The sequence below is a fragment of the Heterocephalus glaber genome, unplaced genomic scaffold (assembly GCF_053883595.1).
Source record: "Heterocephalus glaber isolate CG9 unplaced genomic scaffold, H.glaber_assembly_v1.0 deba00000122, whole genome shotgun sequence".
In the NCBI taxonomy this organism is placed as follows: Eukaryota; Metazoa; Chordata; class Mammalia; order Rodentia; family Bathyergidae; genus Heterocephalus; species Heterocephalus glaber.
In genome coordinates this window covers 78,959,771-78,986,705 of record NW_028258138.1, presented here as the reverse complement: position 1 = coordinate 78,986,705, position 26,935 = coordinate 78,959,771, and the positions used below count along the sequence as shown (strand labels likewise).

Genomic DNA, 26,935 nt, shown 5'->3' with positions numbered 1-26,935 from the left:
TATTCAATTTATATAATAAATTATATTTAATCTTTGTAATTTGACAAGCTTCTTTTCTGAAGAAATTTAAATGACATACACATGATTCTCAAAATTATGAAAGCTGGGAAAAGTTAATGGCTAGATGGAAAAATGTGACTTCTCTGTTTAGAAAGAAAAAAACCAGGGCTGGAGATTTAGCTCAGTGGTTCCTTCCGGTGCCTGCCTCGAAAGCGAAAGGTCCCAAGTTTGATCCCTGGTACCAAAAAAAGAAAAAAACCTCCAAATTCTAAAGGTTGGATCAAGTATAGAAAACTCTTTAAATCCAAGTAATAGATAAAGCCCCAAACCTACCTTGCAGTCCACAACTCTGTCAAGCCATTTGAGTTGACTGATAATGAGCCGTGGCATGTTGATGCCATCACTGTTCACACTGACATGAAGAATGAGAAGATAAGGAGTTAAGTCTTTTTCTTTTTTCTTCCTTGTTTTTTTTTCCCTTGCTTTTCATTTGTTTTGTTTTAGCATTGGGACTTGAACTCAAGTCCTCATATACACTAAGCAGGCACTCACCACTGAGCTACACCTCAGTCCTAGAACTTACCCATTATAACTGATATACCAGCAAGCAGTAATACTGTACAAACTATTTCAGCCATTCAACTAACATTCACTGGGCAACATCTATGTGTCTGACACTGTGTTAGACACATAACTGATATCAAAAACAGTAGATATAAGCTTATACATGTTGAAAAAGATGTCTGGAAAAAGATGCAGTGAATTAACAGTGGCTACAGCCAGAGAGGGTTTAGAGGAAAGAGAAGTCAGGACCAGACAGATCTCAATAATAAGGCAAATAGTGGGCCTGGGATTTAGCTCAGTGGTCTCGCCGCCTGCCTCGCAAGTGCAAGGTCCCGAGTTTGATCCCTGGTACCAATACCAATTAATAATAATAATAATAATAATAAGGCAAATGTTTTTTAAAGATAAAATATCAATGAACTATGAAAAATTGAATGAAACATTGTTTAAAAAGGAAAAAACTAGGGCCGGGGGTTTAACTCAGTGGTTCTGCTGCCTGCCTCACAAGCGCAAGGTCCCAAGTTTGATCCCCCATACCAAAAAAAAAAGAGACAGAATAGAAGGAAAAAAATGGAAACAAAGCTTTTATAAATTAGAAGGGAAAGAGAGGTTGAAAGGAGGGGAGGGGAAATGGGAAAAAAAAAAAAAGGAGCAAGATACATCATGTACAGGTACAAATTTCCTATGGTAAATATTACCAATATGTGTATCTAAAATGTACCAATAAAAAAAATTTTTTTCATTTTGGCCAGGACAGAATTCACCTAGCATGAGCCATTCAGCTAAAACATAGATTTTAAAGAATAGATCTTCAAAGTTTCAAACATATTAAAAAAATAATAAAAAATAAATAACTGAGTATTATTCTAACATATCCACTATTGATATGCCTATGTATGTTTACATCTTCTTTTGACTGAACTGTAAATACTAATTCATAATATTAAGAATTTCTCCAATGTCATATTAGTCTAAAATTTTTAATATCCTATTTTGAACATCTCAGTTATTTACGTTTTGTTATTTTAAACACTAATCTTTATCTTTGTCTTCCATTTAGCTAATACCTTAGGATAAGGAGACATAATATTGAGGATTTAAAGGTCTGCAAAATCTAACATGGTTTTGTTTTGTTTTTTGTTGTTTTTTATACTGCTGGGGATTGAAACCAGAGCCTGATCCATATAAAAAGTACATGCTAGTGGGCATGGTGGCACCCTGCTCCCAGCACTCTGAGAGGCTGAGGTGGGAAGATCACAAATTCAAGCCTAGCCTGGGCAACTCGTGACTTAGTGTGATCCTGTCTCAAAATTTTTTAAATGTTAATAAATAAAAAGGCTAGGGATGTAGCTAGGGGCAAAGACCTAGGGATTTAATCTCCAGTATTTAAAAAAAAAACAACTATGCTCTACCACTGTGTTACATCCCAAGTCTAAAACCTTAGGTTGTTTTTTTTCTTGGTACCAGGGATCGAACTCGGGACTTTGCAATTGCGAGGCAGATGGCAGAACCACTGAGCTAAATCTCCGGCCCTAAAACCTTACATTTTGATATATACACCTGATTGTTTTCCAGAATGAATGGAATGATTCATATGCTCATTAACAATGCCTGAGCATGCCTGTTCATTATACTCAGAGACCTCTGAAAGTAGAAAAAAAGTGCATTTATTGTTTTAAATACATCTGATTGCTAATGAAATCTATTCATGACCTGTTTAGTTTTCAATAGACCTTATTTTTTTTAACATAGCAATTTAAAAAATGGATTGTGCTGGGTATGGTGGTATACATGTGAGATACCAGCACTCAGGAGGCTGAGGCAGGAGCACTGCCCCAAGTTTGAGGCCAGCCTGGACAACATGGTGAGTCCCATCTCAAAAATACAAAACAAAGAGAGGATACATACACATCATAAAGAAAAAGATAAAGAGCAATACTCAGATAACGCTTGATCCAGCCAAGTGACTCTTCTCCTTGGAAACGGCCACTATCGCCAATCAATCAATATATTCTTCTAGGATTAACCCATGCATGCACCAGGGTACATAATATTTACATTCATTCATTCATTTAATTTAGTTTACTTATTGTAGTAGTGGGGATTGAATCCAGGGTTGTCACTGTTGAGCTATGTATATACCCAGCTTTTTTTTTGAGACAGCATCTTGCTAATTCTCTAAACTGTCCACACTGGGCTTGAACTTGCAATCCTCCTCCCTGTCTTGGCCTCCCAGTATGCAAGGATAATGAATGTTTGCCACTGGGCCCGATTAAATTCTATTAATGTTCATAAAGTTATTAAGAGATGAAACATCAGGGCCGGGGGATTTAGCTCAGTGGTGCCATCTCCTGCCTCCCAAATGCAAGGTCCTGAGTTCGATCCCCAGTACCAAAAAAAAAAAAAAGAGAGAGGGATAAAGTATCAAAGATACTCCAATACAATTTTAGTAGTAACTTAAGCATCTGGCATCACAATAAATATGATCTTCAGAGAAACCACTGGTCTTTTAGAATAAGCTTTCCAGAGAAACTTCACTACATCAGGTTATTGTGAACATTTCATAATAAATCTACTTACTTTACAAAAAGAAATTCTGGCAGCTTTTCAAATAAGGTTTTAACAATGGCAGGCTAAAAAAAGAAGATATAAAGAGTTAAGAGAATATTTCAAAAGACACAACAGAAATGTATAATTAGCCAGAATTTTCTGCAGCTTGAGTTCTTGAGGAAAGACCTTACTATAATTGATATTCTCTTATTATAAGAATATCCACACAAACACTGTCTATATTTTTCATGCAAGCTACTGGAATATAAATGATTTATCTTTTGAAATATTAAAAAATGATTTTCAAGACAGATGAAAATAAGCAGATAATAAAAATACTATTAAATATGGTAACTGTCAATCTATGAAATGCAGACTTGAAAAGATTATCAGTTTTCAAAAAGAATTTCTTTCCAGCATGAACAAAGAACCCTTAGACTTAAGACTACTAACCTTACATTCAAGATTTCCAATGAAAAGGAAAAAATAAAGAATGCAGGAAGAAAAGGAGAAGGAAAAATGGAGTATGGCATGAGAGGTAGATTTTTCACTGTACACATGTTTGTACAGATTGAAATGTTTAAAACTATGCAAATGGGGCCGGGGATTTAGCTCAGTGGTTCTGCCGCCTGCCTTGCAAACGCAAGGATCCAAGTTCGATCCCTGGTATCAAAAAAATAAAAAATAAAATAAAAATAAAACTATGCAAATGGATCATCTACTCAATGAACTAAAAAAAGGGGGGGGGCAAGGACCCGAGTTCAATCCCCAGTACCAAAAAAAAAAAAAAAAAGAGGGGGGGAGATAAAGGACAAAATCAAATTACATAAGCACCTGTAAAGTTAAATGGGAAATGATCCAGATGACAAGTTCTTAGAGCCCAAACAACTCTGTTTTATCAAAGGAACCTATGCTGAAGTAACAAACAGAACTTCTGGATGACCTGGGATTGGCAGCACAGGTATTACCCTACCAGACTTATCTGAGCAACAGGACTACTACTATAAAGCTCTTGCAAGCCCAAACTTCCAATTATCCTCATTCTACCTTGAGCTCCAGCCACTTAAAACTGGACATACTATACAACATCAAATGTTCAGAAAAAATGGCATAGTCTCACCTGTAATATGTCAATCCCCAGTAGCAGTTTGATGAGGCTTTTAGAGTAAGATGTGCCCATGCTGTAAAGAAGAGGTATTTGTTTCCATTTTGTTTTTCATGTTTAATGCTTGTATCATCAATTTTCTATAAAACCGGTTAAATACAAAATCTTTAAGCATTATAATATAATCTTGTTAGACAAAAAAGCAGATGAGGGGTCGGAGATTTAGTTCAGTGGTTCCGCTGCCTGCCTCACAAGCACAAGGACCCAAGTTTGATCCCAGGTACCAAAAAAAAAAAGCAGATGAGAAGATCACTCTTACTAAAGATTTGAAATTGTATCAACACAGGTAAGACACATTCTATAAAACATTCTAGGGCTGGGGATTTAGCTCAGTGGTTCCAACACCTGCCTTGCAAGCGCAAGGTCCCAAGTTCAATCCCTGTACCAAGGAAAAAAAATTCTAGTTCTTAGCTGTAAAGTGACAAATTTAATAATTTCAAGAATTAGCAATGGATGAATAAAGAAAATGTACAATAATATGCAATGCAGTAATAGTCATGAAAACAATGAAATCATGTCATTTGCAGAAAGATGAATGGAACTGGAGATCATCATATTAAGTGAAATAAGTCCAACTTAGAAATAAAAATATCATACTTTTCTGCTATATGTGGAATTTAGGAAAAAAAGTCATGAAAGTAGAAGAGTTATAAGAGGAAGAAGGAGGCCATGGGTTAGAAGGAAGGGAGTGTAAGGGAGATTGATTAGGGAGATGAATATAATCAAAGTATGTTACATACATGTATGAAAATGTCATGATAAAATATTGTATATAATTAATATGCAATAATAAAAATAATCTTTATAATAATGTCAAGGTTAGACTTAAACTCTGGAGAATTATAATTAAAAAGTAAACAGTTGGATCCTCCCACCCCAGTACAGTTCCTGTAATAGACTAAAATTCGAGGGGATGTCATGCCTCCCCCCTCATACCTAGATTCCTCATCCTGCAGGCGTTCACAAGACAAGAGGCAGTTCCTGAAAGTGTCATGGTCTTCAATGTGAGACTCCAGGCCACTGACAAATTCTTCTATTACCTTAGTAAGGAAATTTGAAAATAGAACAGTAAGAGTTTTGGTTTTACATTTCCTGTCAGCTAAAAATCATTTTAGCCCAATCAACTATATACCAATGTCTTTAAATGCCTAGATCCAAAATGTTCCAAGCAAGAACACCACAAGAAAAATACATACTTTAGGATAAGAAGGATGTTTCCTCAGGGACTGAAAGAGCTTCTTTTGGAAAACTATTTGATCCACAGCTACGAGGAAAGAAGGACAGATGGTCACCAGAGTCTATAAATCTTCCTACCACCATTGTCTTCCCTAAAGACCTAACTTTCTTGTCTGATGAAAGCACTAAAAAGATTTTCAACTTAATTTTAGAGGCAAAACTTGTAAACACACATGCTTACCTTTTTTTTCCCCCAGCACTGGCGATTAAACTCAAGACTTATGCAGTGAGCTAAATCACCAGCCTTTTTTTTTTTTGGTGGTACCGGGGATTGAACTCAGTCTTTGCGCTTGCGCAGCAGGCAGCAAAAGCACTGAGCTAAATCTCCAGCCCCAACCAGCCTTTTTTTTTTAATGTAAATAAAACTTTATTTACAAAAATAAGTGGTACATAGGATTTGGTCTGTGAGAGTTTGCCAATCCCTACTTCAGGTCATCACCAGTCTTTTTATTTTTCTATTTTGAGACAAAATCTCACTAAGTCACCTAGGCTGGGCTCAAATTTACAATATTCCTACTTCAGTCTCCTGAGTAGCTGCAAAGATTTTTTCTTTTTTTTTGGTACTGGGGATCGAACTCAGGATCTTGCACTTTCGAGGCAGGTGGCAGCACCACTGAGTAAATCCCCAGCCCAAGACATAATTTTGATGAAGGATAGCAACTAAGTTTTCTAAAAAATATCTGACAGTCAGATGTGGGGATATATGCTTGCAATCCCAGCTACTGAGGTGGCTGAGGCAGGAGGATCACAACTTTCAGACCAGCTGGGCAACTTAGCAACACTGCCTCAAAATTAAAAATAAAAAAAATCTCCAGACATGGTGGCACCCACATGTGATCCCAGCACTGGAAAAGCTAAGGCAGAAGGATCACTGTGAGTTCAAGGCCAGTCTGCACTACATAGCAAGACGCTGTCTGAAAAAAACAAAAACAAAGGGCCAGAGATTTAGCTCAGTGGCACTGCACCTGCTTTGAAAGCTCAAGGTACTGAGTTCGATCCCTGGTACCAGACAGAAAAAAAAAAGAAAGAAATGAATAAATAAAAAAATAAAAGTCGGGGCCAGAGATTTAGCTCAGTGGTTTCACTGCCTGCTGCGCAAGCACAAGGACCCAAGTTCAATCCCTGGCACCAAAAATAAAATAAAATAAAATAAAAGCCTGGGGATATAGTTCAGTGGCAGAGTACTTGCCTAGCATGTGTTAGGTTCTGGGTTTAATCCTCAGTACTGCATGAAAAGAGGAAAAAAAGACCTACCATAACCTTAGCAGGACAGAATAATCTCTGGCCCATAAGGCTTTCCACATTTTCTTTTGAAATTATTTTGACATAGATCTAATTACTTCCTGAGTATTAATTTTTTCACAAGACAACATAAAGGATTACAAGTATGTACCTTTCTTCCTAAAAAAAAAAAAAAAACAGGGCCGGGGATTTAGCTCAGTGGTTCCATCACCTGCCTCGCAAGTGCAAGGTCCCAAGTTCAATCCCTGGTACCACACACACACTAAAAAAAAATGGATTAGAATGTATTTTACTTAACATCCATTAACCAGGATCAAAGGCTACAACAATATTCTCTGAAAGTAATTTTTTTTTTTTTTTTTTGAGGCAGAGTCTAGGTTTATAGTTCAGGTCTAAAAGTACTTTTATTAATGAATCAAAACACAGGATTCTTTTTATCTTTTCAGTACTAGAAACTGAATCTAGGGCCCTCTACCATGAAGATACATCTCCAGGACTTTCTACTTTTTTTTTTTTGGTACCGGGGATCAAACTCGGGTCCTTGCGTTTGCACAGCAGGCGGCAAAACCACTGAGCTAAATCCCCGGCCCTCTACTTTTTATTTTGAAACAGGGTTTCACTTTGCTCAGGTTCATCTCAAACTTGCAATCCTGCCTCAGCTTTTTTTTTTTTGTACTGGGGATCGAACTCGGGTCCTTGCACTTGCACAGCAAGTGGCGAAACCACTGAGCTAAATCCCCGGCCCATGCCTCAGCTTTTTGAGCACCTGGGATCACAGGTGTATGCCGCAGGACCCAAATATAGAGCTAAGCTTGGACTGGCTTTTTTTCTCTCTCTCTTTTTGGCAGTGCTTGGGATCAAACCCAAGGCTTCATGTATGCCAGGCAAGTGCTCTACCGCCAAGCAGCAACCACAGCTCAAACCTTTTCTGGGGAGGCGGGGGTGGGGAGGCAGCAGTGGGGATCAAACCCAAGACCTCTGCACTAAGCTGTCTCCAGTCTCCTACCTTTTGAAGTTTTGAAGCAGGGTCTCCCGGTTGCCCAACAGGGCTCAAATTTGTAATCCTCCTGCCTTAGCTTTCTAGAGCACTGGGATTGCAGGCATGTGCCACCACACCTGGCTCTGAGCCCTGATCCTCTCTTTTTTTGGGGGTGGGGGGGGACTGGGGATCGAACTTGGAGATCCTCTCATTTTAAATCTTCACTGCCTATTTAGTTAGGAAACCCACAACTGAGTCCTAAATATTTTCACTATACCCTAAAGATACATTAATATTTACCTAGCTGATTCTGATTCTCTCCAGTTTTAAGAATAAGTCCTGATGTCTTAAGAAGCTTTACAAAGACATTGTCATTTTCTTCAGCTTCATTAGAAGCAGATTTCTTTATCTTTTTGGAAAGCTGTTGCTTCTTGGCCCCTGAAAATAGATAAAATTTTCAAGAATATCAACAAAAGTAAAGATTAAATATAGACATTCTGCCTGTTCCCAGAAACTCACCAGCACCCTCCATTCTCTCTGGAGTTGGTCTTTGTGTCACTTCCAGAGCACTCTGTGCCTTCCTATAAGCAGCAAAAAAAGACCAGGTTTCGTAGGATGGTGTCATTTGAAGATACGGTGGTGGACTTCACCTGGGAGAGTGGTAGAGCTTAGGTGATGCTCAGAGAACCCTGTCCAGGGACAAAATGCTGGAGAACTACAGCAACCTGATGTCATTAGGAAACTGTGTTACTAAACATGAGGTGATCTTCAAGCTGGTTCAGGGAACAGAGCAATGGATGATAGACAAACTCCCAAACCAGATCTTCCCAGATTTCAAAAAAACAGATGACCAAAATGAAAGAAATCTGCAAAGTCAAAACAGACATTTGTAGCACTTTGTAACCAACAGTAACACATCAGCTATGAAGATTGGTGAATTAAGAGAAAATACATAATTTAAACTCAAATCATATTTCAAAAATGATTATAAAGAGTAGAAACTGTTCGGTAACAACACCTGAGGAAGTGAATGTACATCCGAACATGCATTCTCCTAATAAGCCTGGTGAGATGTGTGGTACAGAGAAACCTACAGCTGATAATGCAACTGGGAGATCCCTGAGATGTACAGAAAATCACAGTCGACATCCTGGAATTCAGGTTGGGCAGCAGGATTTTGAAGCTAGTACACAAGGGAAAACCTTTAGTAGGGAGACAATGTTGAAACATAATGTTCACAATGGAGAGACCTGTAAATATAATAAACACCAAAAAGCCTGCAAATCAGCTGTCCTTCATTAAGACATAACTCAGGTACAGAAGAAAACTTTGCATAAAAAGTTCAATCCCAGCAGGCTGGGGATTTAGCTCAGTGGCACTGAATCTGCCTGGCAAGCCCAAGGTCATGAATTCAATCCCAGTACGGGGGGGGGGGTTCAATCCCAGGAGCTAGCAAGTAGAGCCAGAGAAGAAACTGTATGAGTGTAGTAAATGTAAAAAAACTTTTATAACCAAATGAGATCTTATAATACATCAGAAGATAGAGTGAGAAAACCCTATGTGTATAACCAGTGTGAGAAATCTTTCCGGTGTAAATCACACCTTATTATCAAAGAACCCACATGGCAAAAAGCCTTATAGATGAATGTACAAGAACTTATATCCAGAAGTCACAGCTCAGTGAGCACCAGAGAGAAACCCCATGAATGTATTGAATGTGGAGAAACTTTCTACAAAAGGTCAATCCTCGATGTACATCAAAGAATTCACCAAATGGAGAAATTCTATGAATGTAAACAATGTAGAAAAACTTTCAATCATAAGTCAGGCCTTGTTGAACACCTGGGAACTCACATAGGGGACAGACCCATGAATGTAAAGAATATGGAAAAAGCTTTTACCTCAAGAGGGGCATGGTGGCACATGCCTGTAATCCCAGCACTCGGGAGGCTGTGGAAGGATTGCAAAGAGTTCAAGGCCAGCCTGGAGTACATAGTGAGTTCAGGGACAGCCTGAACTACAAAGGGAGACCCTGCCTCAAAAAACAAAACAAAACAAAAAGCTTTTACTGAAATCAAATCTTAGCACACATTACTGGATTCACACAGGTATGAAACCTATGAAAATGAACTATGTGGGAAATCTTTCCGTGAGGAGTCACAACTTACTGTCCTTCTGGAAATCCACACAGGTGAGAAACCCTATGAATGCAAGGAATGTAAGAAAACTTACAAAGAAGTTAAACTTCATTTTACATCAGAGGACTCATGAAGTCAAGAATTCCTGTAAATGTAAAGAATGTAAGATAAGTTATACACAAAAGGCAAGTCTCGTTTTACATCAGAGGAGTCACAAAGGTGAGAAGCTCTGTGACTGTAAAGAACATAAATTCTTCCACCATAAATCAACCCTTATAATCCATCAGAGAAGTCACACAGGGGAAAAACCTTATAGATGTGAAGAAGGCACAAAATCCTTTGTCCAGAAGTCACATCTCAGTGTGCATAGGAGAACACACACTGGAGAGAAACCCTATGAATGTGACAAATGTCAGAAAATTTTCACCACAAAGTTAAGCCTAAATACACATAAACTCACAAAGATGAGAAACAGTATGAATGTAAAGAACGTAGGAAAACTTTCAACCAGAAGTCAGGCCTCGTTGAACACCTAAAAACTCACACAGGGGACAGACTATATGAATGTATAGAATGTGGAAAAAGCTTTTACCAGAAATCATATCTCTGCACACATCACTGGGTTCACACAGGTGTGAAATCATATGAATGTGAACCATGTGGGAAGTCTTTCTGTGAGAAGTCACAACTTAACTGTCCATCTAGAAACCCACAGGTGAGAAACCCTATGAACGCAAGGAATGTAACTTACAAAGAAGTTAAGCCTCATTTTACATCAGCGTAGTCATAAAGGTGAGAAACGCTATGAATGTAAAGGATGTAGAAAATCTTTCTACTATGAGTCACTCCTTACAATGCATCAGAGAACTCACACAGTGGAAAACCCTTACCAATGTAACAAATGTACTAAAACCATTTTATATAAGTCACAGCTCATTTGGCATCAAAGAACCCTCACCGGAGAGAAACCCTATGAATGTAGTAAATGTGAGAAAACCTTCAGCAAAATCATATCTTAGCAAGCACCTGAAAACTCACAAGAGAGTAATCCAACATAGCAGAGACTGGCTATATACTGTCTAGATTTCTTTTTTTTTTTTTTTTTGGTACCGAGGATCGAACTCGCGTCCTTGCACTTGTGCAGCAAGTGGCGAAACCACTGAGCTAAATCCCCACTAGATTTTTTTATTTTTTCTCTTGAACAAAGCTTGTACTTGTCAGCCTCCTTTTTATGTAACTGGGCCCTAACTGAGCTATGTTTAGAAACTGTGAACAGATGCCATGGACGTTATTTCTGGTCTGGAAACAACAACAGTGAGAACTGTCCATACCGTCCTCTGATTTCTTAGACCCACTTGGACTGAAGTGTAGCTGACACCTTTGATGGCTGTGTGAGCCATATGTGGTAGAATGCCACCAAGCTTTAATACAGAAGAAACTGGTTGGAGGAAACACATCTTCCCATCTCTTTCCCAAGTCCTCCACTTTTATTTCATGTAAGAAGTACTTCCTGTGTTTGTTATACCCAATCACAAGAGATTATAGAGAATCATCAACACTCTGAGCCAAATATGAGTTCTTTATTGCCGGCAGTCAAGAGCAGCTAGCGCTCAAAATCTCCACCCCAAAAACAGGCTTGTGGATTTCTTTTAAGCCATTCTTCTAGTTGGGGAGGGCTCAGGGGGAGCTCAAGCAGAATCTTACAGAGGCAGAACTTTGCCAAGTTAGTGGCGGTTAGGGAAAGTTTCACACAATCCAGTTAAGGTGGAAATATCACCCAAGCGCAGGATGTTCTGCCCACAAAGGCATAAAGGTAACGTACTGCTGCAGGCTGCTCTGCCAAACAGGATGTGGTCCAGCATGCATCAGTCAAGGGGACTTCCAAGAAGGGAGGGGGAGGCGACCACCCAGAATCACTTCACTTTATACAAAATGGAGAAGGACAGTGATGGGGCACAAAATGGAGGCAGGTTGGCTATATTTCCAACTCCTCTAAGCTCAGTGTCAAAGTCTTGACTCATCTTGAGCCTCCTGAATGGGTGGGGGATTATACTAGGTTCTCATGTATAACAGTTTAACAGAGGCTATACGTTGTTCCACAAAGTTTATCAAATTAAGAACACGGGGCCAAATCAGTGGCCCGAGAAAAAGCAGGATGAGGGAACTGACTAGTCTAGTGATGAGAGTGGTCAGCCAGAGGCTCCAATTAAACATGCTATGGCACCAAGAATTTTGGGTTTCTCTTTCTGACATTTTTTTTTTTTTTTTTTTTTACTTTCTGAAGAGTATTTTGGATCATACCAGGCTTATTAGCATAGAAACAGGCTTCTCCCAAGGCAGCACATAGCCCCCCTTGTGACAGAAGCACAAGGTCTAGTCCTTAGGACACAAGGACAACCATTTCAGCTAGTGATCCTATCTGGAGTGGAGAGTGTCAACAGCATACTGTAGGCTCCCCAAGTCAGAATCTATTTATTCCGATAGAGTCGGAGTTCTCCCCTAGTCAAAGGGGCAGTCCCCAGTGCCATCAAGCTGGCTACCCATGGTCCCATCAAAACTGGAACCACTAGGGGGGCCGCTCATCTTTGTCTGTACTGCAAACCTGGAGGCACTATAAGGACCCATCCCTGTGGTCCTCCATACACATAAACTTGAGGGAGAACTTGAACTAGGACACATAAAGCTTTAGGGTCCGGCCTATAGTTTAGAAGCATAGACACATCTGGTAAGCCTGGACACACAAGCTAGTCAGATACTGTTAGGAGTGAAAAATGCCTTTGAGGTCTCTGGGGTCAAAGTCTGGCATACAGCAAAAAAAGGGGACTTACTCATGTCATAAGGGTTTGCCAGGCAGGTAGCATTTCCATAAACTCCACCTACTGTCAGAGGGGGAGGAGTTGAGATACATGCCAGTGCATTATTTGAGGTTTGGATCTGTTGTAGAGTTCCCATACCTACATAATAAGGGGGCTTAGCCTTTAAGCATAACCAACAATCCCAGGCTAGAGCAGGTTGGGTCAAGTTTAGCAAGGTGTGGATAGATCCCAGCATGGAAAACAGAAGAAGCAGTGGGCGGGTATATTCAGCCTTATCAGAGAAGGAAGTCAGGACAGAAGGGTGGGGTTCAAATATGGGGTCCTTCACATCCATCAGGGGTCCTATGGGTTGCCTTACTGGTTGGGTCAGCAGCCAGTACTGGATTGTAGATGGTCCCCTAATCTGGGCCAGTCATGTAGATTCACAGGCCCCAGGTGTGACCCCTTGACCATATAGGGCCTTGGGTTAGTCACTTTGAGGAAGAAAGGGTTGTATCCCCCAGTGGCACACATAAGAGGATTTTGACCTCTCCAGATAATTAAGTCAAAAGTGAGGTTGGGTCCCTGGGAATATGAAGCTAGTTACACAGGGCCAGTAGGGTCAGTAGCACTCTGAAGACTGGAGGCAGGAGGACTGGAGAGGGTCCTGGCCTAGACACATATAGAAAGCTAAGCCCTCCAGTCCTATTTCCTTTGAGGACTCTCCACAACCTATCTGCTTTGATTTCCCACAAGTACCAAATCTATCACATAACCCTGCCTGTGAATACAGGAATACATGAAACAGTTGGCAAAGATCTAACTTGAAGAGGATGGTGTCTGACCCTGCTTGGAAATCCCATTTCATTAAGGATTACTCTTCAGTAGAAAAGGAGGTAAGGAGAAAAGAGTACTTCTCTCCTCAGGAAAACCTCCCCTCAGAGCCCATTCCTGCCACTTTAAGGACTGAAAAGACAAGCATCATGATCGGACCAGTCTTAGCTTCAAAGGGTCTGGCCCTGGTTCAGCAGTCCATAGTTTTGCCTGTTTGATACATCAGTGATGAACTTATGCTGAGATTCTGTCAACCTTGAGAGTGGAGAGTGCAGAGGATGACGGTGTATGGGCCCTTCCATGCTGGGGTGAGCCCTTCCTTCTGGAAGGCTTTGACAAGCATGGTGCTCCCCCATCCCCGCTTGAATGGGTGGGAAGGCGCAGAGCTGGGTAAGGGTAGAGTAGCTCATATGCTGGCATGGACAGAAGAAGCCTACACCTTTTGAAGAGACTGAAGGTATTTTAAGACACTGGTTAGAAAATTCCTCTAGCATCCTACTTTTGACTTTGGGGAGCAGGAGAGGGAGCCTTCCAAACATAATTTCATAAGGAATAAACCCTCCTTTATAAGAGGTACATGTCACTTTAAGGATGGCCAAGGGCAACAAACTGACCTACCCTTCACCATTTTCTAAAGTCAATTTGGTCAAGGCAGATTTTAGGGTCCGATTCATTCATTCATTCCATTTGCCCTGAGCTTTGGGTTGGTAGGCACAGTGGAGTTTCCAATTTATACCCAGTGCCCTAGTGACTAAGTTACGGAGGCTATAAAGGCAGGGCCACTGTCAGATCCAAGAGACACCAGTAATCCAAACCTGTGCATCAATTTCTGGAGCAGCTTCTCTGCCACCACAGTGGCAGTTTCCTGCCAAGTTGCATAGACTTCCACCTGAGAAGGTATCTATGAAAACCAGAAAGTATCGATAGCTACCCACCAGCAGCTTAATCTCTGTGAAGTCAACTTCCCAGTGTTTCCCAGGGCTCATTCCTTTGAATCTAATCCCAAGGGGTGCAGACGGGCCCTGGAAAAAATTTACTTGCACACAGGCCGGACACCTAAGGGAGGCCTGGCAAGCCAGTTCTTGTAATTTTGGTAAACAGTATCTCAGAGTTAGAAGGTCAGCCATCTTGGAGCCCCCTAGGTGTGTGACTGAATGTAGCTGCTGGATGAGTTGTCACCCTAGTGCCTGGGAAAGATAGATTTGGCCGTTGGGACATTTCCAACAGCCTTGGGAGTCCTTCTTTGCCTCTTTATTTTAAGTGGGGCTAGCCGGGAGCAGAGGGAGAGGTGGGCCTCCAGCAGGCAGGATGATTAAGGGCTCAGCTGGTCTCAGGGCCACCTCCCTGGTGGCCCAGTCTGCAAGCTTTTGCTTTTGCTTGCTTCTGGAGCATCATGTCTCTGGTGTCCCCGAATATATATGATGATCACCTCCTTGGGAAACCATACCACTTCCAGGAGAGACAATACCTCCTCTTTGTTTTTGATGGTCTTCCCTGCGGCCATTAAGAGTCCCCTTTCTTTGTATATGCTAGCATGGACATGTAGCGTAGCAAAAGCATACCTGCTGTCAGTATAAACATTTACCCTTCTGTTTTTTCCCTACCTTAAGGCTTGGGCTAAAGCGATCAGCTCTGCCTTCTGTGCTGAAGTCTCTTCGGGCAGCAGCTGGGCCCATATAATTTGGTCAAGCGTATTCACCGCGGCCCCCTCCTTCTGCACCCCACTTACTACCATGATACCTCCATCCACAAAGCAAGTACCATCAACCTCAGCCCAGGGGGGTGTCTACTGTGTCCGAGCAGCCTTCCCAAGTCTGGTCCAACACTTAATCACAGTCATGAATTGGGGTATTGAGGTCATCATCTGGCATCAGTGTGACTAGATTGAGAACCTGACTTGCAGAGAAGACGATGCAAGACTGGTCGAGCAAGAGGCTTTGATATTGAGCTAGGCGAGCACTGGACATCCATTAGTAGCCCCCCTGAGCAGTCACTAGTGAATGGGGTGCAGTTAGGACCAGGTCCTGCCCTAGAGTCAACTTATCAGCCTCCTTGACCAAAAAGGCAGTAGCAGCTACTCCCCAAAGACATGAAGGCCATCCCAAGGCACAGGTTCTAATCATTTAGAGGTAGGTCACGGGGAGCTTTCAGGGTGCCATGGACTGGCATGACACCTTTGGCAATCCCTCTTAACTCACAGATAAACAGATGGAATGGTTTGGTAACACTGGGCAACACCAGAGTCAGGTTGATGCCAGTGCTCTTTTTAGATCCTGGAACACCTCTTCTTCTGTTCCCCATTCCAGGGGTTGATTTCCTCCCATGGCAGAATGGAGGAGCCACGCTATCTTGGCAAACCTGGGTATCCACAGGCAACAGTATCCAGCTGTGCCTAGAAACTCTTGTATCTGTTTTTTGGTAGTTGAGATGGGTACCTGGAGAATGGCCCATTTTCTGGCCCTCTTGAGATCAAACGCGTTCTCCCTCTTGAGATCTCATACCACAGGTACAATACTCAGGAGACACAGACCTGTGCCTTTTTGGCCGAGATGCAGTAGCCCAACTCCTCTAGTAACTGGAGAAGCTCCTGAGTTCCTTGCAGGCACTCTGAGTAACTGGCAGCAGCTAGCACAAAATTATCCACACACTGGAGTACAGCAAGGTTAGGGTGGTGGGATCAAAAACTCACCAAGTCCTTCTGGAGGGCCTCACCGAATAGAGTGGGAGCATTCTTAAATCCCTGGGGCACCCAGGTCCAGGTTAAGTTAACAGGAATCAATGGAAGCTGGGTCAGTCCATTTGAAGGCAAATATGGGCTGGCTAGCTGGGGCAAGAGACAGACTGAAAAAGGTATCCTTCAAATCTAGCACAGTATATACCTGGTGCTCAGGAGACAGCAAACTCAGGAAGGTATACAGATTGGGAATGGTAGGGTACAGAGTTACCACTCGCTAGTTAACTTAAGTCCTGGACCAGTCTGTAATCTGACTTCCCTGGTTTCTGCACCAGCAGGAACAGGGTATTCCATGGGGACTGACAAGGAGTTAATATCCCAAAGTCCAACAGCCTTTTGATGTGAGGGGTTATCCCTTGCCTGGCCTTCTGAGAGATGAGGTACTGTCTAACTCCCACAGGCATCACAGATTGAAACTACTACTAAAGGGTGATGAGAGGCCAAATCTAGCAGGTTAGTTTCAGCCCACACCTTAGGGAACTCCATCTGAAGCCTGTCCATTAGGCCCTGGGGGCTTGTTCCCTCTGGGTTCCTTTCCTCCGAGAGGAGATACTCCTCAGATAGGGCAGTGGTCAAGGATAGTTGGTATGAAGGAAGTGACATCTGAGCCTAGGTCAGAGCAAAAGAGATAGGGGCTCTCAGCTTATGAAGGAGGTCCTGTCCTAGCAAGGGAATGAGCAATCTGGTATCACCAAGAAAGACTGGGTAACTTGTTTTGGTCCCAGGCTTACCATTCCTTCCTTCACTTATGAGCAGCCAGTTCTGGACTGCTCCTGTGCCCCCCTGGATGGGAACAGTTTGTGATGAAAGTTCTCCCAGGGGTGTTTTTAACACTGACCTCTCAGTGCCAGTGTCCACCAGGAAGCAAACCAGTTGGCCCCCTATTTTAGCACTTACCATGGCCTCCTGAGAACCAAGACAGAAGCAGCCCCAGCCACCTCAGTCTGAGTCTTCTTATCCCACAGACATGAGGAAGGACAGTACCTTAGCTGAGGGTCTGTGGGGGCATTCATTTTTCCAGTGCCCTTCCTCCTTGCAGTAGGCACATTGATTCCTGCCCAATGGCGGGCATCCTCCTGATTTCCTAGGCATCTGCCCTTTGGGCTTCCCAGGGTTGGGTCCCACAGGGTCCCCTCTGATAGCTGCCGAAAAGATCCTTGCCTGTTTTTTGGCTGATCCCTCTGCCATAGCCATCGCTAATCTCTTTTTGAGTCTGTTAGTTGTCAAAGACTTTCCGGGCCACTTCTAACAGCTGTGACGCATTCATCCACCAGAACCCTTCTAACTTTTGTAGCTTATTTCTAATGTCGGGGCAGACTGTGTCACAAAAAGCCAAATTAATATCTCGAGTGTTCTCAGGAGCGAAGGGGTCAAAAGGGGTGTAAACCCAAAAGGCCTCCCAAAGTTGCTCTAAGAAGGCAGCAGGAGATTCCTTCAGGCCTTGAATCACTTCTGTAGTTTTAGACAAATTAAATGGGTTTCTGGGCAGCAGCCCAGATATCATTTAAGAGATTGGGTGAAAGGTGGTTAGTGACTGGTACCCACCCAAGGTATCTGCATCCAATTTTTGACGCTCAGAGTGGAAGCCCTGTCTTAACCCTTCTTGTGCCTCATCCTCAGATCACCCTCCCAGTAGGGCCCTTTTAGCCTTAGCCCTAATTCAGTCCCTCTCCTCTGCTATAAAGGGTTAGCAGCACTTGCTGGCAATCATCCCAGGTTGGCTGATGGGTCCTGAAAACAGATTCTATCAAAGATATTAGAATCTGGGGTTTCTCTGAAAATGATGGACTCTGAGTTTTTTAGTTATATAGGTCAGAGGTGGAGAAAGGGACATATACCAGGAATGGGTGGATCCCCAGTCCTCCCCCATCAGGAGGAGGAGCCTCTCTGAGGGGCAAGAGAGCTTCTGGATTGCATCTCCCCGAGGCAGAGACCTCCTGGTGAGATCGGAGTCATTCCTACATTGGGGGAGAAGTGGGAGAGGTAGAGGAAGAGACGGGAGGGCTGGAAGCAGGTGAATCAGGATCAACAGGAGGAGAAGATGGATTAGGGTTATATGGGGGTGGAGGAAGGAGGACTTCCTCGGTATCGGATGGCAGCAGGACCAGTGGGGGATCTTGTTTTCTGAGGCCTGTGTGAAACGGAGGCAACATGTTTTGGATATGAGCACCTGGGAATAGGTTCCCACAGCACATCCCTTCAACCATGGAGGTGGGTGTTGAACCAAACTGAGCCAGGAATCAATGTATGTAAACTAATCAGGATGCCCCAGTTGTCCTGTGACAACTCTCCAAACAGCCTGAACCAGCATGGGATCCAGGGAGCCTGACGGAGGCCAGGCCACACCAAAGGAGACCCAGTCTCATAAAAAGGTAGAAAGTTTGTTCTTTGACAACTTGACTCGATAATCATCAGGGAATCCTGAGGACAAATTCTTGAGCATGCAAAAAGGGGGCTAGAAGGGCGGGAGTTCTTAATAGGAGAAGGAGAAGGGAGACAGAGACAAGACCTAGCAGAAAAAGAAATCTGACAGGGAAAAAGCACCTAGTCAATAGGGGGTGCCACAGGTTTGTTTCTCCTTCATCAGGACCTCTGGGGCCAGTTCCGGTTAAGGGGATGAGGTCCGGGGCCTTGGTAGCCATGCCACTGTCCAAGGCAGTGCTGGTAAAGACACTCTCGATAGTCATACAAATACCAGAAGGCCAAGTATTTAGGAGGAGCCAGGAAAGCCTCAACAGCGAGGCTGAGGAGGGAAAGGGGCTGGTACAGGTGAAGAAAGGGATTCTGAGAACAGCAGGACCACGTCCTTCCCCAGACAGAATCAAGGAATCAAGCTAAAGAAGACAGGTAGTAAGAAGGGAAGAGATGGAAAACATAGTCTAGAACCATCCACTGATAGAAATAATCCAAGAATTGGAGGTGTCTAAGGACCCCTGAAGTGTATTCATCTCTGGACAGGCCGAGGAGTTGGGGACCCAGGAAGGTCGAAGGATGACGGAATAAGTGGACAAATGAGCCAGGACCCAAAGTTCAGGTGGACCCAGAGGGAAAAAGAACTTCCTAAATTCCTGTTAGAGGGGCTGATCGGCTGGAGGTGGCAATTGCAAGTGGCCCAGAAAACAAGTTGGCCTTGAGGCACCACAAAAAATCAGTCGTGGAACAGAACTCTGAGGCACAGTATGGGCATTCAGAGGGGGAATAAGACAGGGGGCAGATGAGATCTCTAGCCTCAGAGGTCAGATATGAGTGGGAAAGTCAGAGGAAAAAGGCCCAAGTTGTAGTGGGCAGAATGACCATCCCTACATTTGATAACAGAACAAAAAGGGTAAACCTAGACAGACCAGTGGACCAGCTCAGTCAGCATCCTGACCTTAAGAGGGGCCCCCAGAAGTGCCTTCATCAAGGACCAATGCTTTCCACTCAGACAGAAAGGATCCTTACCTCAGAAACAGACAGGGTGGACCTGCAGTTGTCTTTGATGAGGAAACGTCTTTGATCAGGACATCACTGTGATCCCCACAGTGTCAAAGCAAGACAATGGGGCCCTAGAACATCTCAGGGGGCACGTCCTCTATAATCTGCTCCCAAAGACAGGAGGGACCACATCGAGGCCAGTCCACCCAAAGTATTCATCTCCTGGGGCCTCCAAATGTTATACCCAACCTCGAGAGATAATAGAGAATCACCAACACTTTGAGCCAAATGTGAGTCCTTTATTGCCAGCAGTCAAGAGCAGCTAGTACTCAAAATCTCGACCCTGAAAAGCGGCTTGTGGGTTTCCTTTAAGCAGTTCTTCTAGATGGGGCTCAGGGGGAGCTCAAGCAGAATTTTATAGAAGCAGAACTTTGCCAAGTTAGTGGTGGTTAGGGGAAGTTTCACACAAACCATTTGAGGCGAAAATATCACACAAGTGCAGGATGTTCTACCCACAGGATCATAAAGATAACATACAGCTTCAGGCTGCTTTGCCAAACAGGATGTAGTCTATCATATATCAACCAAGGGGACTTCCAAGAAGAGAGGAGGAGCCGACCACCCAGAATAATTTCACTTTATACAAAATGAAGAGGGACAGTGATGAGGCACAAAATGGAGCCAGGTTGGCTATCACATGCTGAGTTGTATTTGTGATCTATTTTCATTAAAACACAACCAGCCCACTGTGCCTAGTTCATGTAATAAACTTTCAAAGGTTAAAAAAATAAATAAGTAAAATAAAACGTAAAACCCCGGGAATAACTCTGAGAGGAAAATGAATGTGTTCCTGAAGAATCTTTACTAGATTTGAGGCTAGAGTGAAACTATCTCAAAATGGTCAGCAATAGTGGCTTACAAATAAAAGGTAAAACAGGGCCGGGGATTTAGCTCAGTGGTTCCGCCACCTGCCTCGAAAGCAGAAGGTCCCAAATTTGATCCCCGGTACCAAAAAAAAAAAAAAAAAAAGAATATCCATGGAAACAGTTTCCTTCCCAAATCTAAAACAGTATCTCTCAGGCTGCTGTCTGCAAACCACTGCATTGCAATCACTAAAAATGCATAATCCAAAAACTGGGTGTAGTGGTACATACCTATGATCCTAGCCCTTGGAAGGCTGAGGCAGGAGAATCTCTGAAAGCTGAAGGCCAGCCTGTGCTACATAATGAGTTCAAGGGCAGCCTCAACTACATACCAGACCCTGTCTCGGAAACACCAAAGAAAAACAAAAACAAATGCATAATCCACCCAGGCCCAGTGGCACATGCCTGTCAACCCAGCACTCAGGAAGCTCAGGCAGGAGGATCACTTCAAGTTGGAAGCCAGCCTAAATGACAATAATAGTAGTGAGTTCAAGGCCAGCCTAGAATACACAGCAAGATCCTGACTCTAAAACTCCAAAAGCAAACAAACAAAAACACATATTCCAGGTTGTATTCTAGAACTACTAAATCAAAATCTTGAGAATAAATCAGGCATGGTGGTACACACTTTTATTCTCATCTCTGGAAAGCTGAGGCAGAGGACCTCAAGTTTGAGCCAAGCCTGGCCAATTTAGTGACTTAGGAAGACCATATCTCAAAAGAAAAAAAAATTACAAGGTCTGGGATATAGCAAGGAAGGAGGCCCTAGGCTCAAACCCCAGTATCTGTCTGTCTCTCTCTCACGCGCACATGTACACACACATATACAAATTTAGAACAATACCACCTGGGAGCCTAAATTTTAATATAAATTTTAACCTTAAGGTAATAAGCCTGAAGCATACCAAACTTGAGAATCAAACAAACAGAATAAGGGGTCAGGGGTGTGGTTCAGTGGAGAGTACTTGCCTACCACATACAAGGTTCTAGGTTCATCCCAAGAAGAAAAGCACCAAAAGAAGAAAAGAGGTGGGCATGGTGGCTCACTCCAGCAATCCCAGTACTTGGGAGGCTAAGGGAGGAGGACAGCAAATTCAAGCCTCACCTGGACATCTGAGTACCTTAATAAGAAAAAATATTTTTCAAAGGGGGTTGGGGATGTAGCATAGTGTGAAGGCCCTGGATTCAACCCCCAGTACCAAATACTAACAATAAAGGCAACTGAAGCCAAAAAGGAAATCTGCTTTTTTCCCTAAATGATGGGATTCTGCTTTTTCCTTTCTTTTTTAAAAGACAGGGTCTCACAGGGCCAGGGATTTAGCTCAGTGGTTCCAATGCTTGCCTCCTAAGCACAAGGACCCAAGTTTGATCCCTGGTACAAAAAAAAAAAAAAGACATGGTCTTGCTACATAGTTCAGGCTGACTCTGAACTCACTATAATGCCCAGCCTGGCCTTGAGCTTGCAGTGATTCTCCTGCCTTGGCCTCCTGAGTGACCAGATTACACATGTGCGCCACCACACCCAGCTTGCTTTTTCCTTTTCCAACTCTTGTTTTTCTAACAAAGCCTTAAGCAAAATGAAACAGAAACCACTCGCTACCTTTCTTTTCTTTTTTTTTTTTTCCTTAAACTCTTTTATTGGTACATTTTAGGTATACAGTACGTTTACATTTATCACTGGGTCCTTGTACCTGTACATGATGTATCTTGGTTATTTTGTCCCCATTCCCTGTGCTCTCTTCCCTACTTACAAAGACTTTGCTTCCATTTTTTCCTTTTCTCATAATTTTTCCTTTCCCTTCTTTCCTTTCCCCTACCCTTCCCACTTCCCCTACCCTTTTGGACCTTTTCTTCCTATTTCAAATTATCCATTATTCATTTTAATCATTTTAATCCTTATTTACACTTTCAGTTTCTCACACCAGACAAACTATTCAGCATTTACACATGTGTGTCCTATTTATTTCACTTAAGAGTATGGCCTCAATATGCATTCATTTAGCTATGTCTCTAGTTTCTCGTTTTTTATGGCTGAGTAGTACTCCATTTTATTAAAAAAACGCATTTTCTTTATCCAGTTTCCAGTTGATGGGCAATTGGGCTGTTTCCAAGTTTTAGCTATTACAAACTGTGCCGCTATAAACATGGGTGCACATATATCTCTGTGGAATGATTCTTTTCATTCTTTTGGGAAGATACCCAGCAGGGGAATAGCTGTGTCAAATGGGATCTCTAATCCTTGTTCTGAGGTATCGCCATACTGATTTCCACAGTGGTTGCACCAGTCTACACTCCCACCAGCAATGGAGAAGGGTTCCTTTCTCACCACACCCCCGCCAGCATTTGTTATTGGTTGATTTCTTGATAGCAGCCATTCTTTCTGGGAAGAGATGGAATCTCAGGGTTTTCCTCTGCATCTCTCGAATGACCTGTGATGTTGAACATTTTTTCATGTTTATTTGCTGCTTTTACTTCTTGTTCTGAGAAATGTCTGTTCATTTCAGATGCCCATTTTTGAACTGGGTCTTTGAATTTGGGGGGTCTGATTTTTTTCGGTTCTTTATATATTCTAGATAGTAGTCTTTTGTTTGTGGTACAGCTGCTAAAAATTTTTTCCCACAGTGTAGGTTGTCTCTTAGCTCTGTTGGTGGTTTCTCTTGCAGTACAGAAAGAAGCTTTTTAATAAGGTGAGATCCCAGTTGTTGATTCTTTGTGCTAGTTCTCGTGCTGCTGAGGTTTTGTTCATAAAGTCTTTTCCTATGCCAATATCTTCAAGAGTTTTACCTAACTTGTCTTCCAACAAGTTTAGTGTTTCTGTTTTAATATTTAGATCTTTAATCCACTTCGATCTTATTTTAGTCCATGGTGACAGATATGGGTCTAGTTTTAATCTTTGGCAGGTTGAAATCCAGTTTTTCCAACACCATTTACTAAATAGGCTATCTTTCCTCCAGTGAGGGTGGTTGGCTCCTTTGTCAAAGATGAGGTGGTTGAGTATGTCTGGAGTTGTTTCTGCATCTTCTAATCGATTCCACTGATCATCGGGTCTGTTTCTTTGCAGTATCATGCTGTTTTTATCACAGTAGCTTTGTAGTATAGATTCAAGCTGGGGATTGTGATATGCCCTGCCATGCCTGTTGCCTAGAGTTGCTTTTGCTATTCTAGGTCTCTTCTGGTTCCAAATGAATTTTTGGATTGTTTTCTCTAGTTCTGTGAAATATATTGTTGGGATTTCAATCGGCATTGCATTAAATCTATATAGCAGTTTTGGAACTCACTAACTTTCTTAAAGCAACTAAGGCATAACCAAAAGATTGTTCACCACCTACCAGGAGAACCCAAGTTCCTTCAAATTCAAATATCTCTTCCTAAATTCAAATATTCAAATAACTCTAAATTCAAATATCTCTTCCCCTTTGGAGTACAGTATTTTCAAAGTATCACATTTATGTACAGCAACTTCCTAAATTATTCCTCTTCAAATTCTCTATCAATTTCTCTATATTCTATAATCCCTTTTCTAACAGATTGTTAAGAGAATCAGAATTTCCTTTTCTAAATCAATCCTTTTCACTTTGCTCCCTAGCTGCCATGAGGTGCACGCTGCCAACTTGATGGACTCCACTGCCACAGGCCTAAAGCAACAGGCCAAAAAACCATGGACCAAGACCCAAAATCAATCTTTTCTCTTGTTAAGTTGCTTATCTCTGGTACTTTGTTACAGTGACACAACACTGTACTGATTAACATAGTGCCTCAGGTACTGGTCTGCACCCTCAGGTACACTCTCTGTAAATAGGTTAGGGATTTTCATGGGTATGCGTGTTTCTGAGGTGAAATTCAATTCATGTAAAAGTTCATCATTTTAAACTGAACAATTCCACGGCATTCACATTTGCTATCTAGTTTCAAGATATTTTTATCACTCCAAAAACAGTAACAAAAAAAGCACTCATTAAGCAGTCACCACCTTTTCTCTTCCCTGGCAGGCACCAAACTGCTTTCTGTCTCTATGGATTTGTCTACTCTGGATTTTCATATAAAAATTAGGCAGAAAAAAAAAAAAATCAAGCCTTTCCTACAAGTTTTGGCCTTGACATTTTAATCATTCTCAGTAATTTTAATCATTCATCAACATCAGTTGTACTGGGACCTAAATTCCTATACCTTATAAAAAATAATTCTTCAAACAATAAGATAAAATTACACTAATAGAGTAAATGTATATGATAAATAAAAAGACTGTCAACCCCTACTTTTCAGAACTACGAGAGTTCTTGTGAACCACTTTCTCAAACAAAGTCTACACTGTGCCTGTAGTGTACTTGCTCTGATACATCCTTCCTTCATATATCACATTCACAGCATTCATTTATGTGGATCCTAACTTTTTTGTAAGGTAGACAGGGAGAACAGAAGTTTCCTTTAAAGGATAGAGATTGTCATATCTTCATATCCTAGCACAACCAAGTCTAGTACAAGTTCTTCTTATGAATATGGTCACCAAGATTTAGAAGCTTGAGCATACCCAGGGTTGGATATGGAATTAGAGGCAAACACACAGTCTCAAACCTCCTGGCTCTACGTTGTTGTGCTCTATTCATTAATGCATGATGACTTCCAGTTTGAAGAGTGGGAACTTAACATCTCTTTTAAGAGTCTCACACATTTGCTACAGAAAATAAAGCACTGAGTGACCAGATACTTACTGGAGGCCTCTTCAGTGGATGCCTCTTTATCCTCAGATTTTGACAGTCTTCTTTTGGAAACCATTTTGACCACAGTCTTCTGTACTTTAATTACTTCCTAGAGAAAAATGAGAAAATTGAAGTTACCTTTTAGAAGCTAAATTCTGAAGAATTAAAACTATGGCACAGGGAAAACTGCTCTATCTAAAATAGAGTTTGGGTTTTTGGTGGTTTTCTTTCTTTCTTTCCTTGTTTTTTTTTTGAGACATTATCTGGCAATGTAGTTCAGGCTGGCCTTAAACTCACTATGTAGCCCAGGATGGCCTGGAACTCTTGGCAATCCTTCTGCCTCAGCCTCCCAAGTAATAGAGGTATTTTGGCCTTTATATTACTGCTATCTAAATCCAGGGGCTGAGCAAATGACCATGCCTATATTTAGCCAATATCCCCTTCCTCTGAAGGCATCTTTACCTAGTTGCCTCTTAACAGACCATGGTTGCTAAAGGAAAAAACCTACAGCTCATCACCTGAGATTCAAGACCCATTATCATACAGTTCCAATCTACTTTTCTTTAACTAATTCAAAACTATGCTAAGGTATGTGCTAGGTTCTGAAGCAAACAAGAAAGACATGATTCTTGCTCTCAGGGACAGTATTATGACAAACTCAATATATCTAACTACAACTGTAGAAAAGTACAGGGGTACAATGAAATTGAATTTAGTTGGAGATAGAACTGGTGAAGAAAAGAGGAGACAAACTTGCAGGTAGAGTTTTTCTAAGAAAGTTTTATTTTATTTTATTCTGGTGTCATTAGGGATTGAACCTAGGATCTTGTACATGCTAAGCGAATACTCTATCACAGAACTATACCCTCAACCCCAAAAAAGTCACTTTTATTAGTGCATGTTTGTAATATAGAATTTGTTTTGTTTTCTCTTGTTTTTTAGAATGTTTTGGGGAACTGATACATATATATAACATCTTGATCATTTTCAATCCCTTTACCTTCCTCTCCCTTTTCTCCTCCCTTCCCTCAGATTCCCTTTCCTATCTCCAAGACTCTACCATCTAGTTTCCTATAATCCCAGAAAGTCTTTTTTTTTTTTTTGAGAGATCTCACTATGTAGTTCAGGCTGGCCTTGAACTCACTGTGTAGTTCAGTTTGGGGGGGGGGGGTACCAGAGATTGAACTCGGGACCTTCCGCTTGCGAGACAGGCAGCTGAACCAGTGAGCTAAATCCCCGGCCCTCACTATGTAGTTCAGACCGGCCTCGAACTCAGGGCCATCTTCCTCCCTCAGCCTCCAGAGGGCTGGGATTATAGGCATGCACCATGCCCAGCTTCAAAAAGCCATTTTTAAGCAGAGATCTGAGGGCTAAAACAGGAGTCTACGAGTAGATGTATAAGAAGAAACTCGCTGAAATAGGAGAGAGTCTGCAGAGTTAGAAATGACTGTACAAACATGGAAGGGACTGAACTATACAGCTTTCTAGTTTACCTGGTTCACCAGAATGTTTCTGGTTTCACTTTCTTTGCACAAGCATTCTTTTCATCTGAAATGCTCTCAGCTGCCTGGAAATTCCTACTCATCCTTAAAGATTTAGCAAATATCTTCCTTGAAAAATGTTCCTCCAATATCCCCAACAAGGGAAGTCTGCTACTCCAGCTT

The 26,935-nt window shown here is 42.0% G+C and overlaps 1 protein-coding gene and 1 pseudogene across 5 annotated transcripts in view; one reads left to right on the top strand and one right to left on the bottom strand.

The window, feature by feature from the left end:
* Fancd2 (FA complementation group D2) overlaps positions 1 to 26,935 on the bottom strand; it is a 93,614-nt gene that overhangs the window by 64,584 nt on the left and 2,095 nt on the right. For 3 of the 5 annotated variants that reach the window (XM_087216970.1, XM_087216972.1, XM_087216974.1), the window contains exons 2-9: positions 25,284 to 25,380; positions 8,256 to 8,386; positions 8,037 to 8,174; positions 5,476 to 5,543; positions 5,216 to 5,319; positions 4,235 to 4,295; positions 3,145 to 3,197; positions 334 to 412 (exon numbers count right to left, since the gene is read on the bottom strand). In XM_087216970.1, coding sequence (XP_087073096.1) covers positions 334 to 412; positions 3,145 to 3,197; positions 4,235 to 4,295; positions 5,216 to 5,319; positions 5,476 to 5,543; positions 8,037 to 8,174; positions 8,256 to 8,361 — 609 coding nt within the window. In that variant the 5' untranslated portion in view covers positions 8,362 to 8,386; positions 25,284 to 25,380. The remainder of the gene's footprint in view (positions 1 to 333; positions 413 to 3,144; positions 3,198 to 4,234; positions 4,296 to 5,215; positions 5,320 to 5,475; positions 5,544 to 8,036; positions 8,175 to 8,255; positions 8,387 to 25,283; positions 25,381 to 26,935) is intronic. The other 2 variants (XM_004835324.3, XM_087216975.1) reach the window with 1 other exon arrangement.
* On the top strand, positions 8,441 to 10,957 carry LOC147830512 (uncharacterized; annotated as a pseudogene).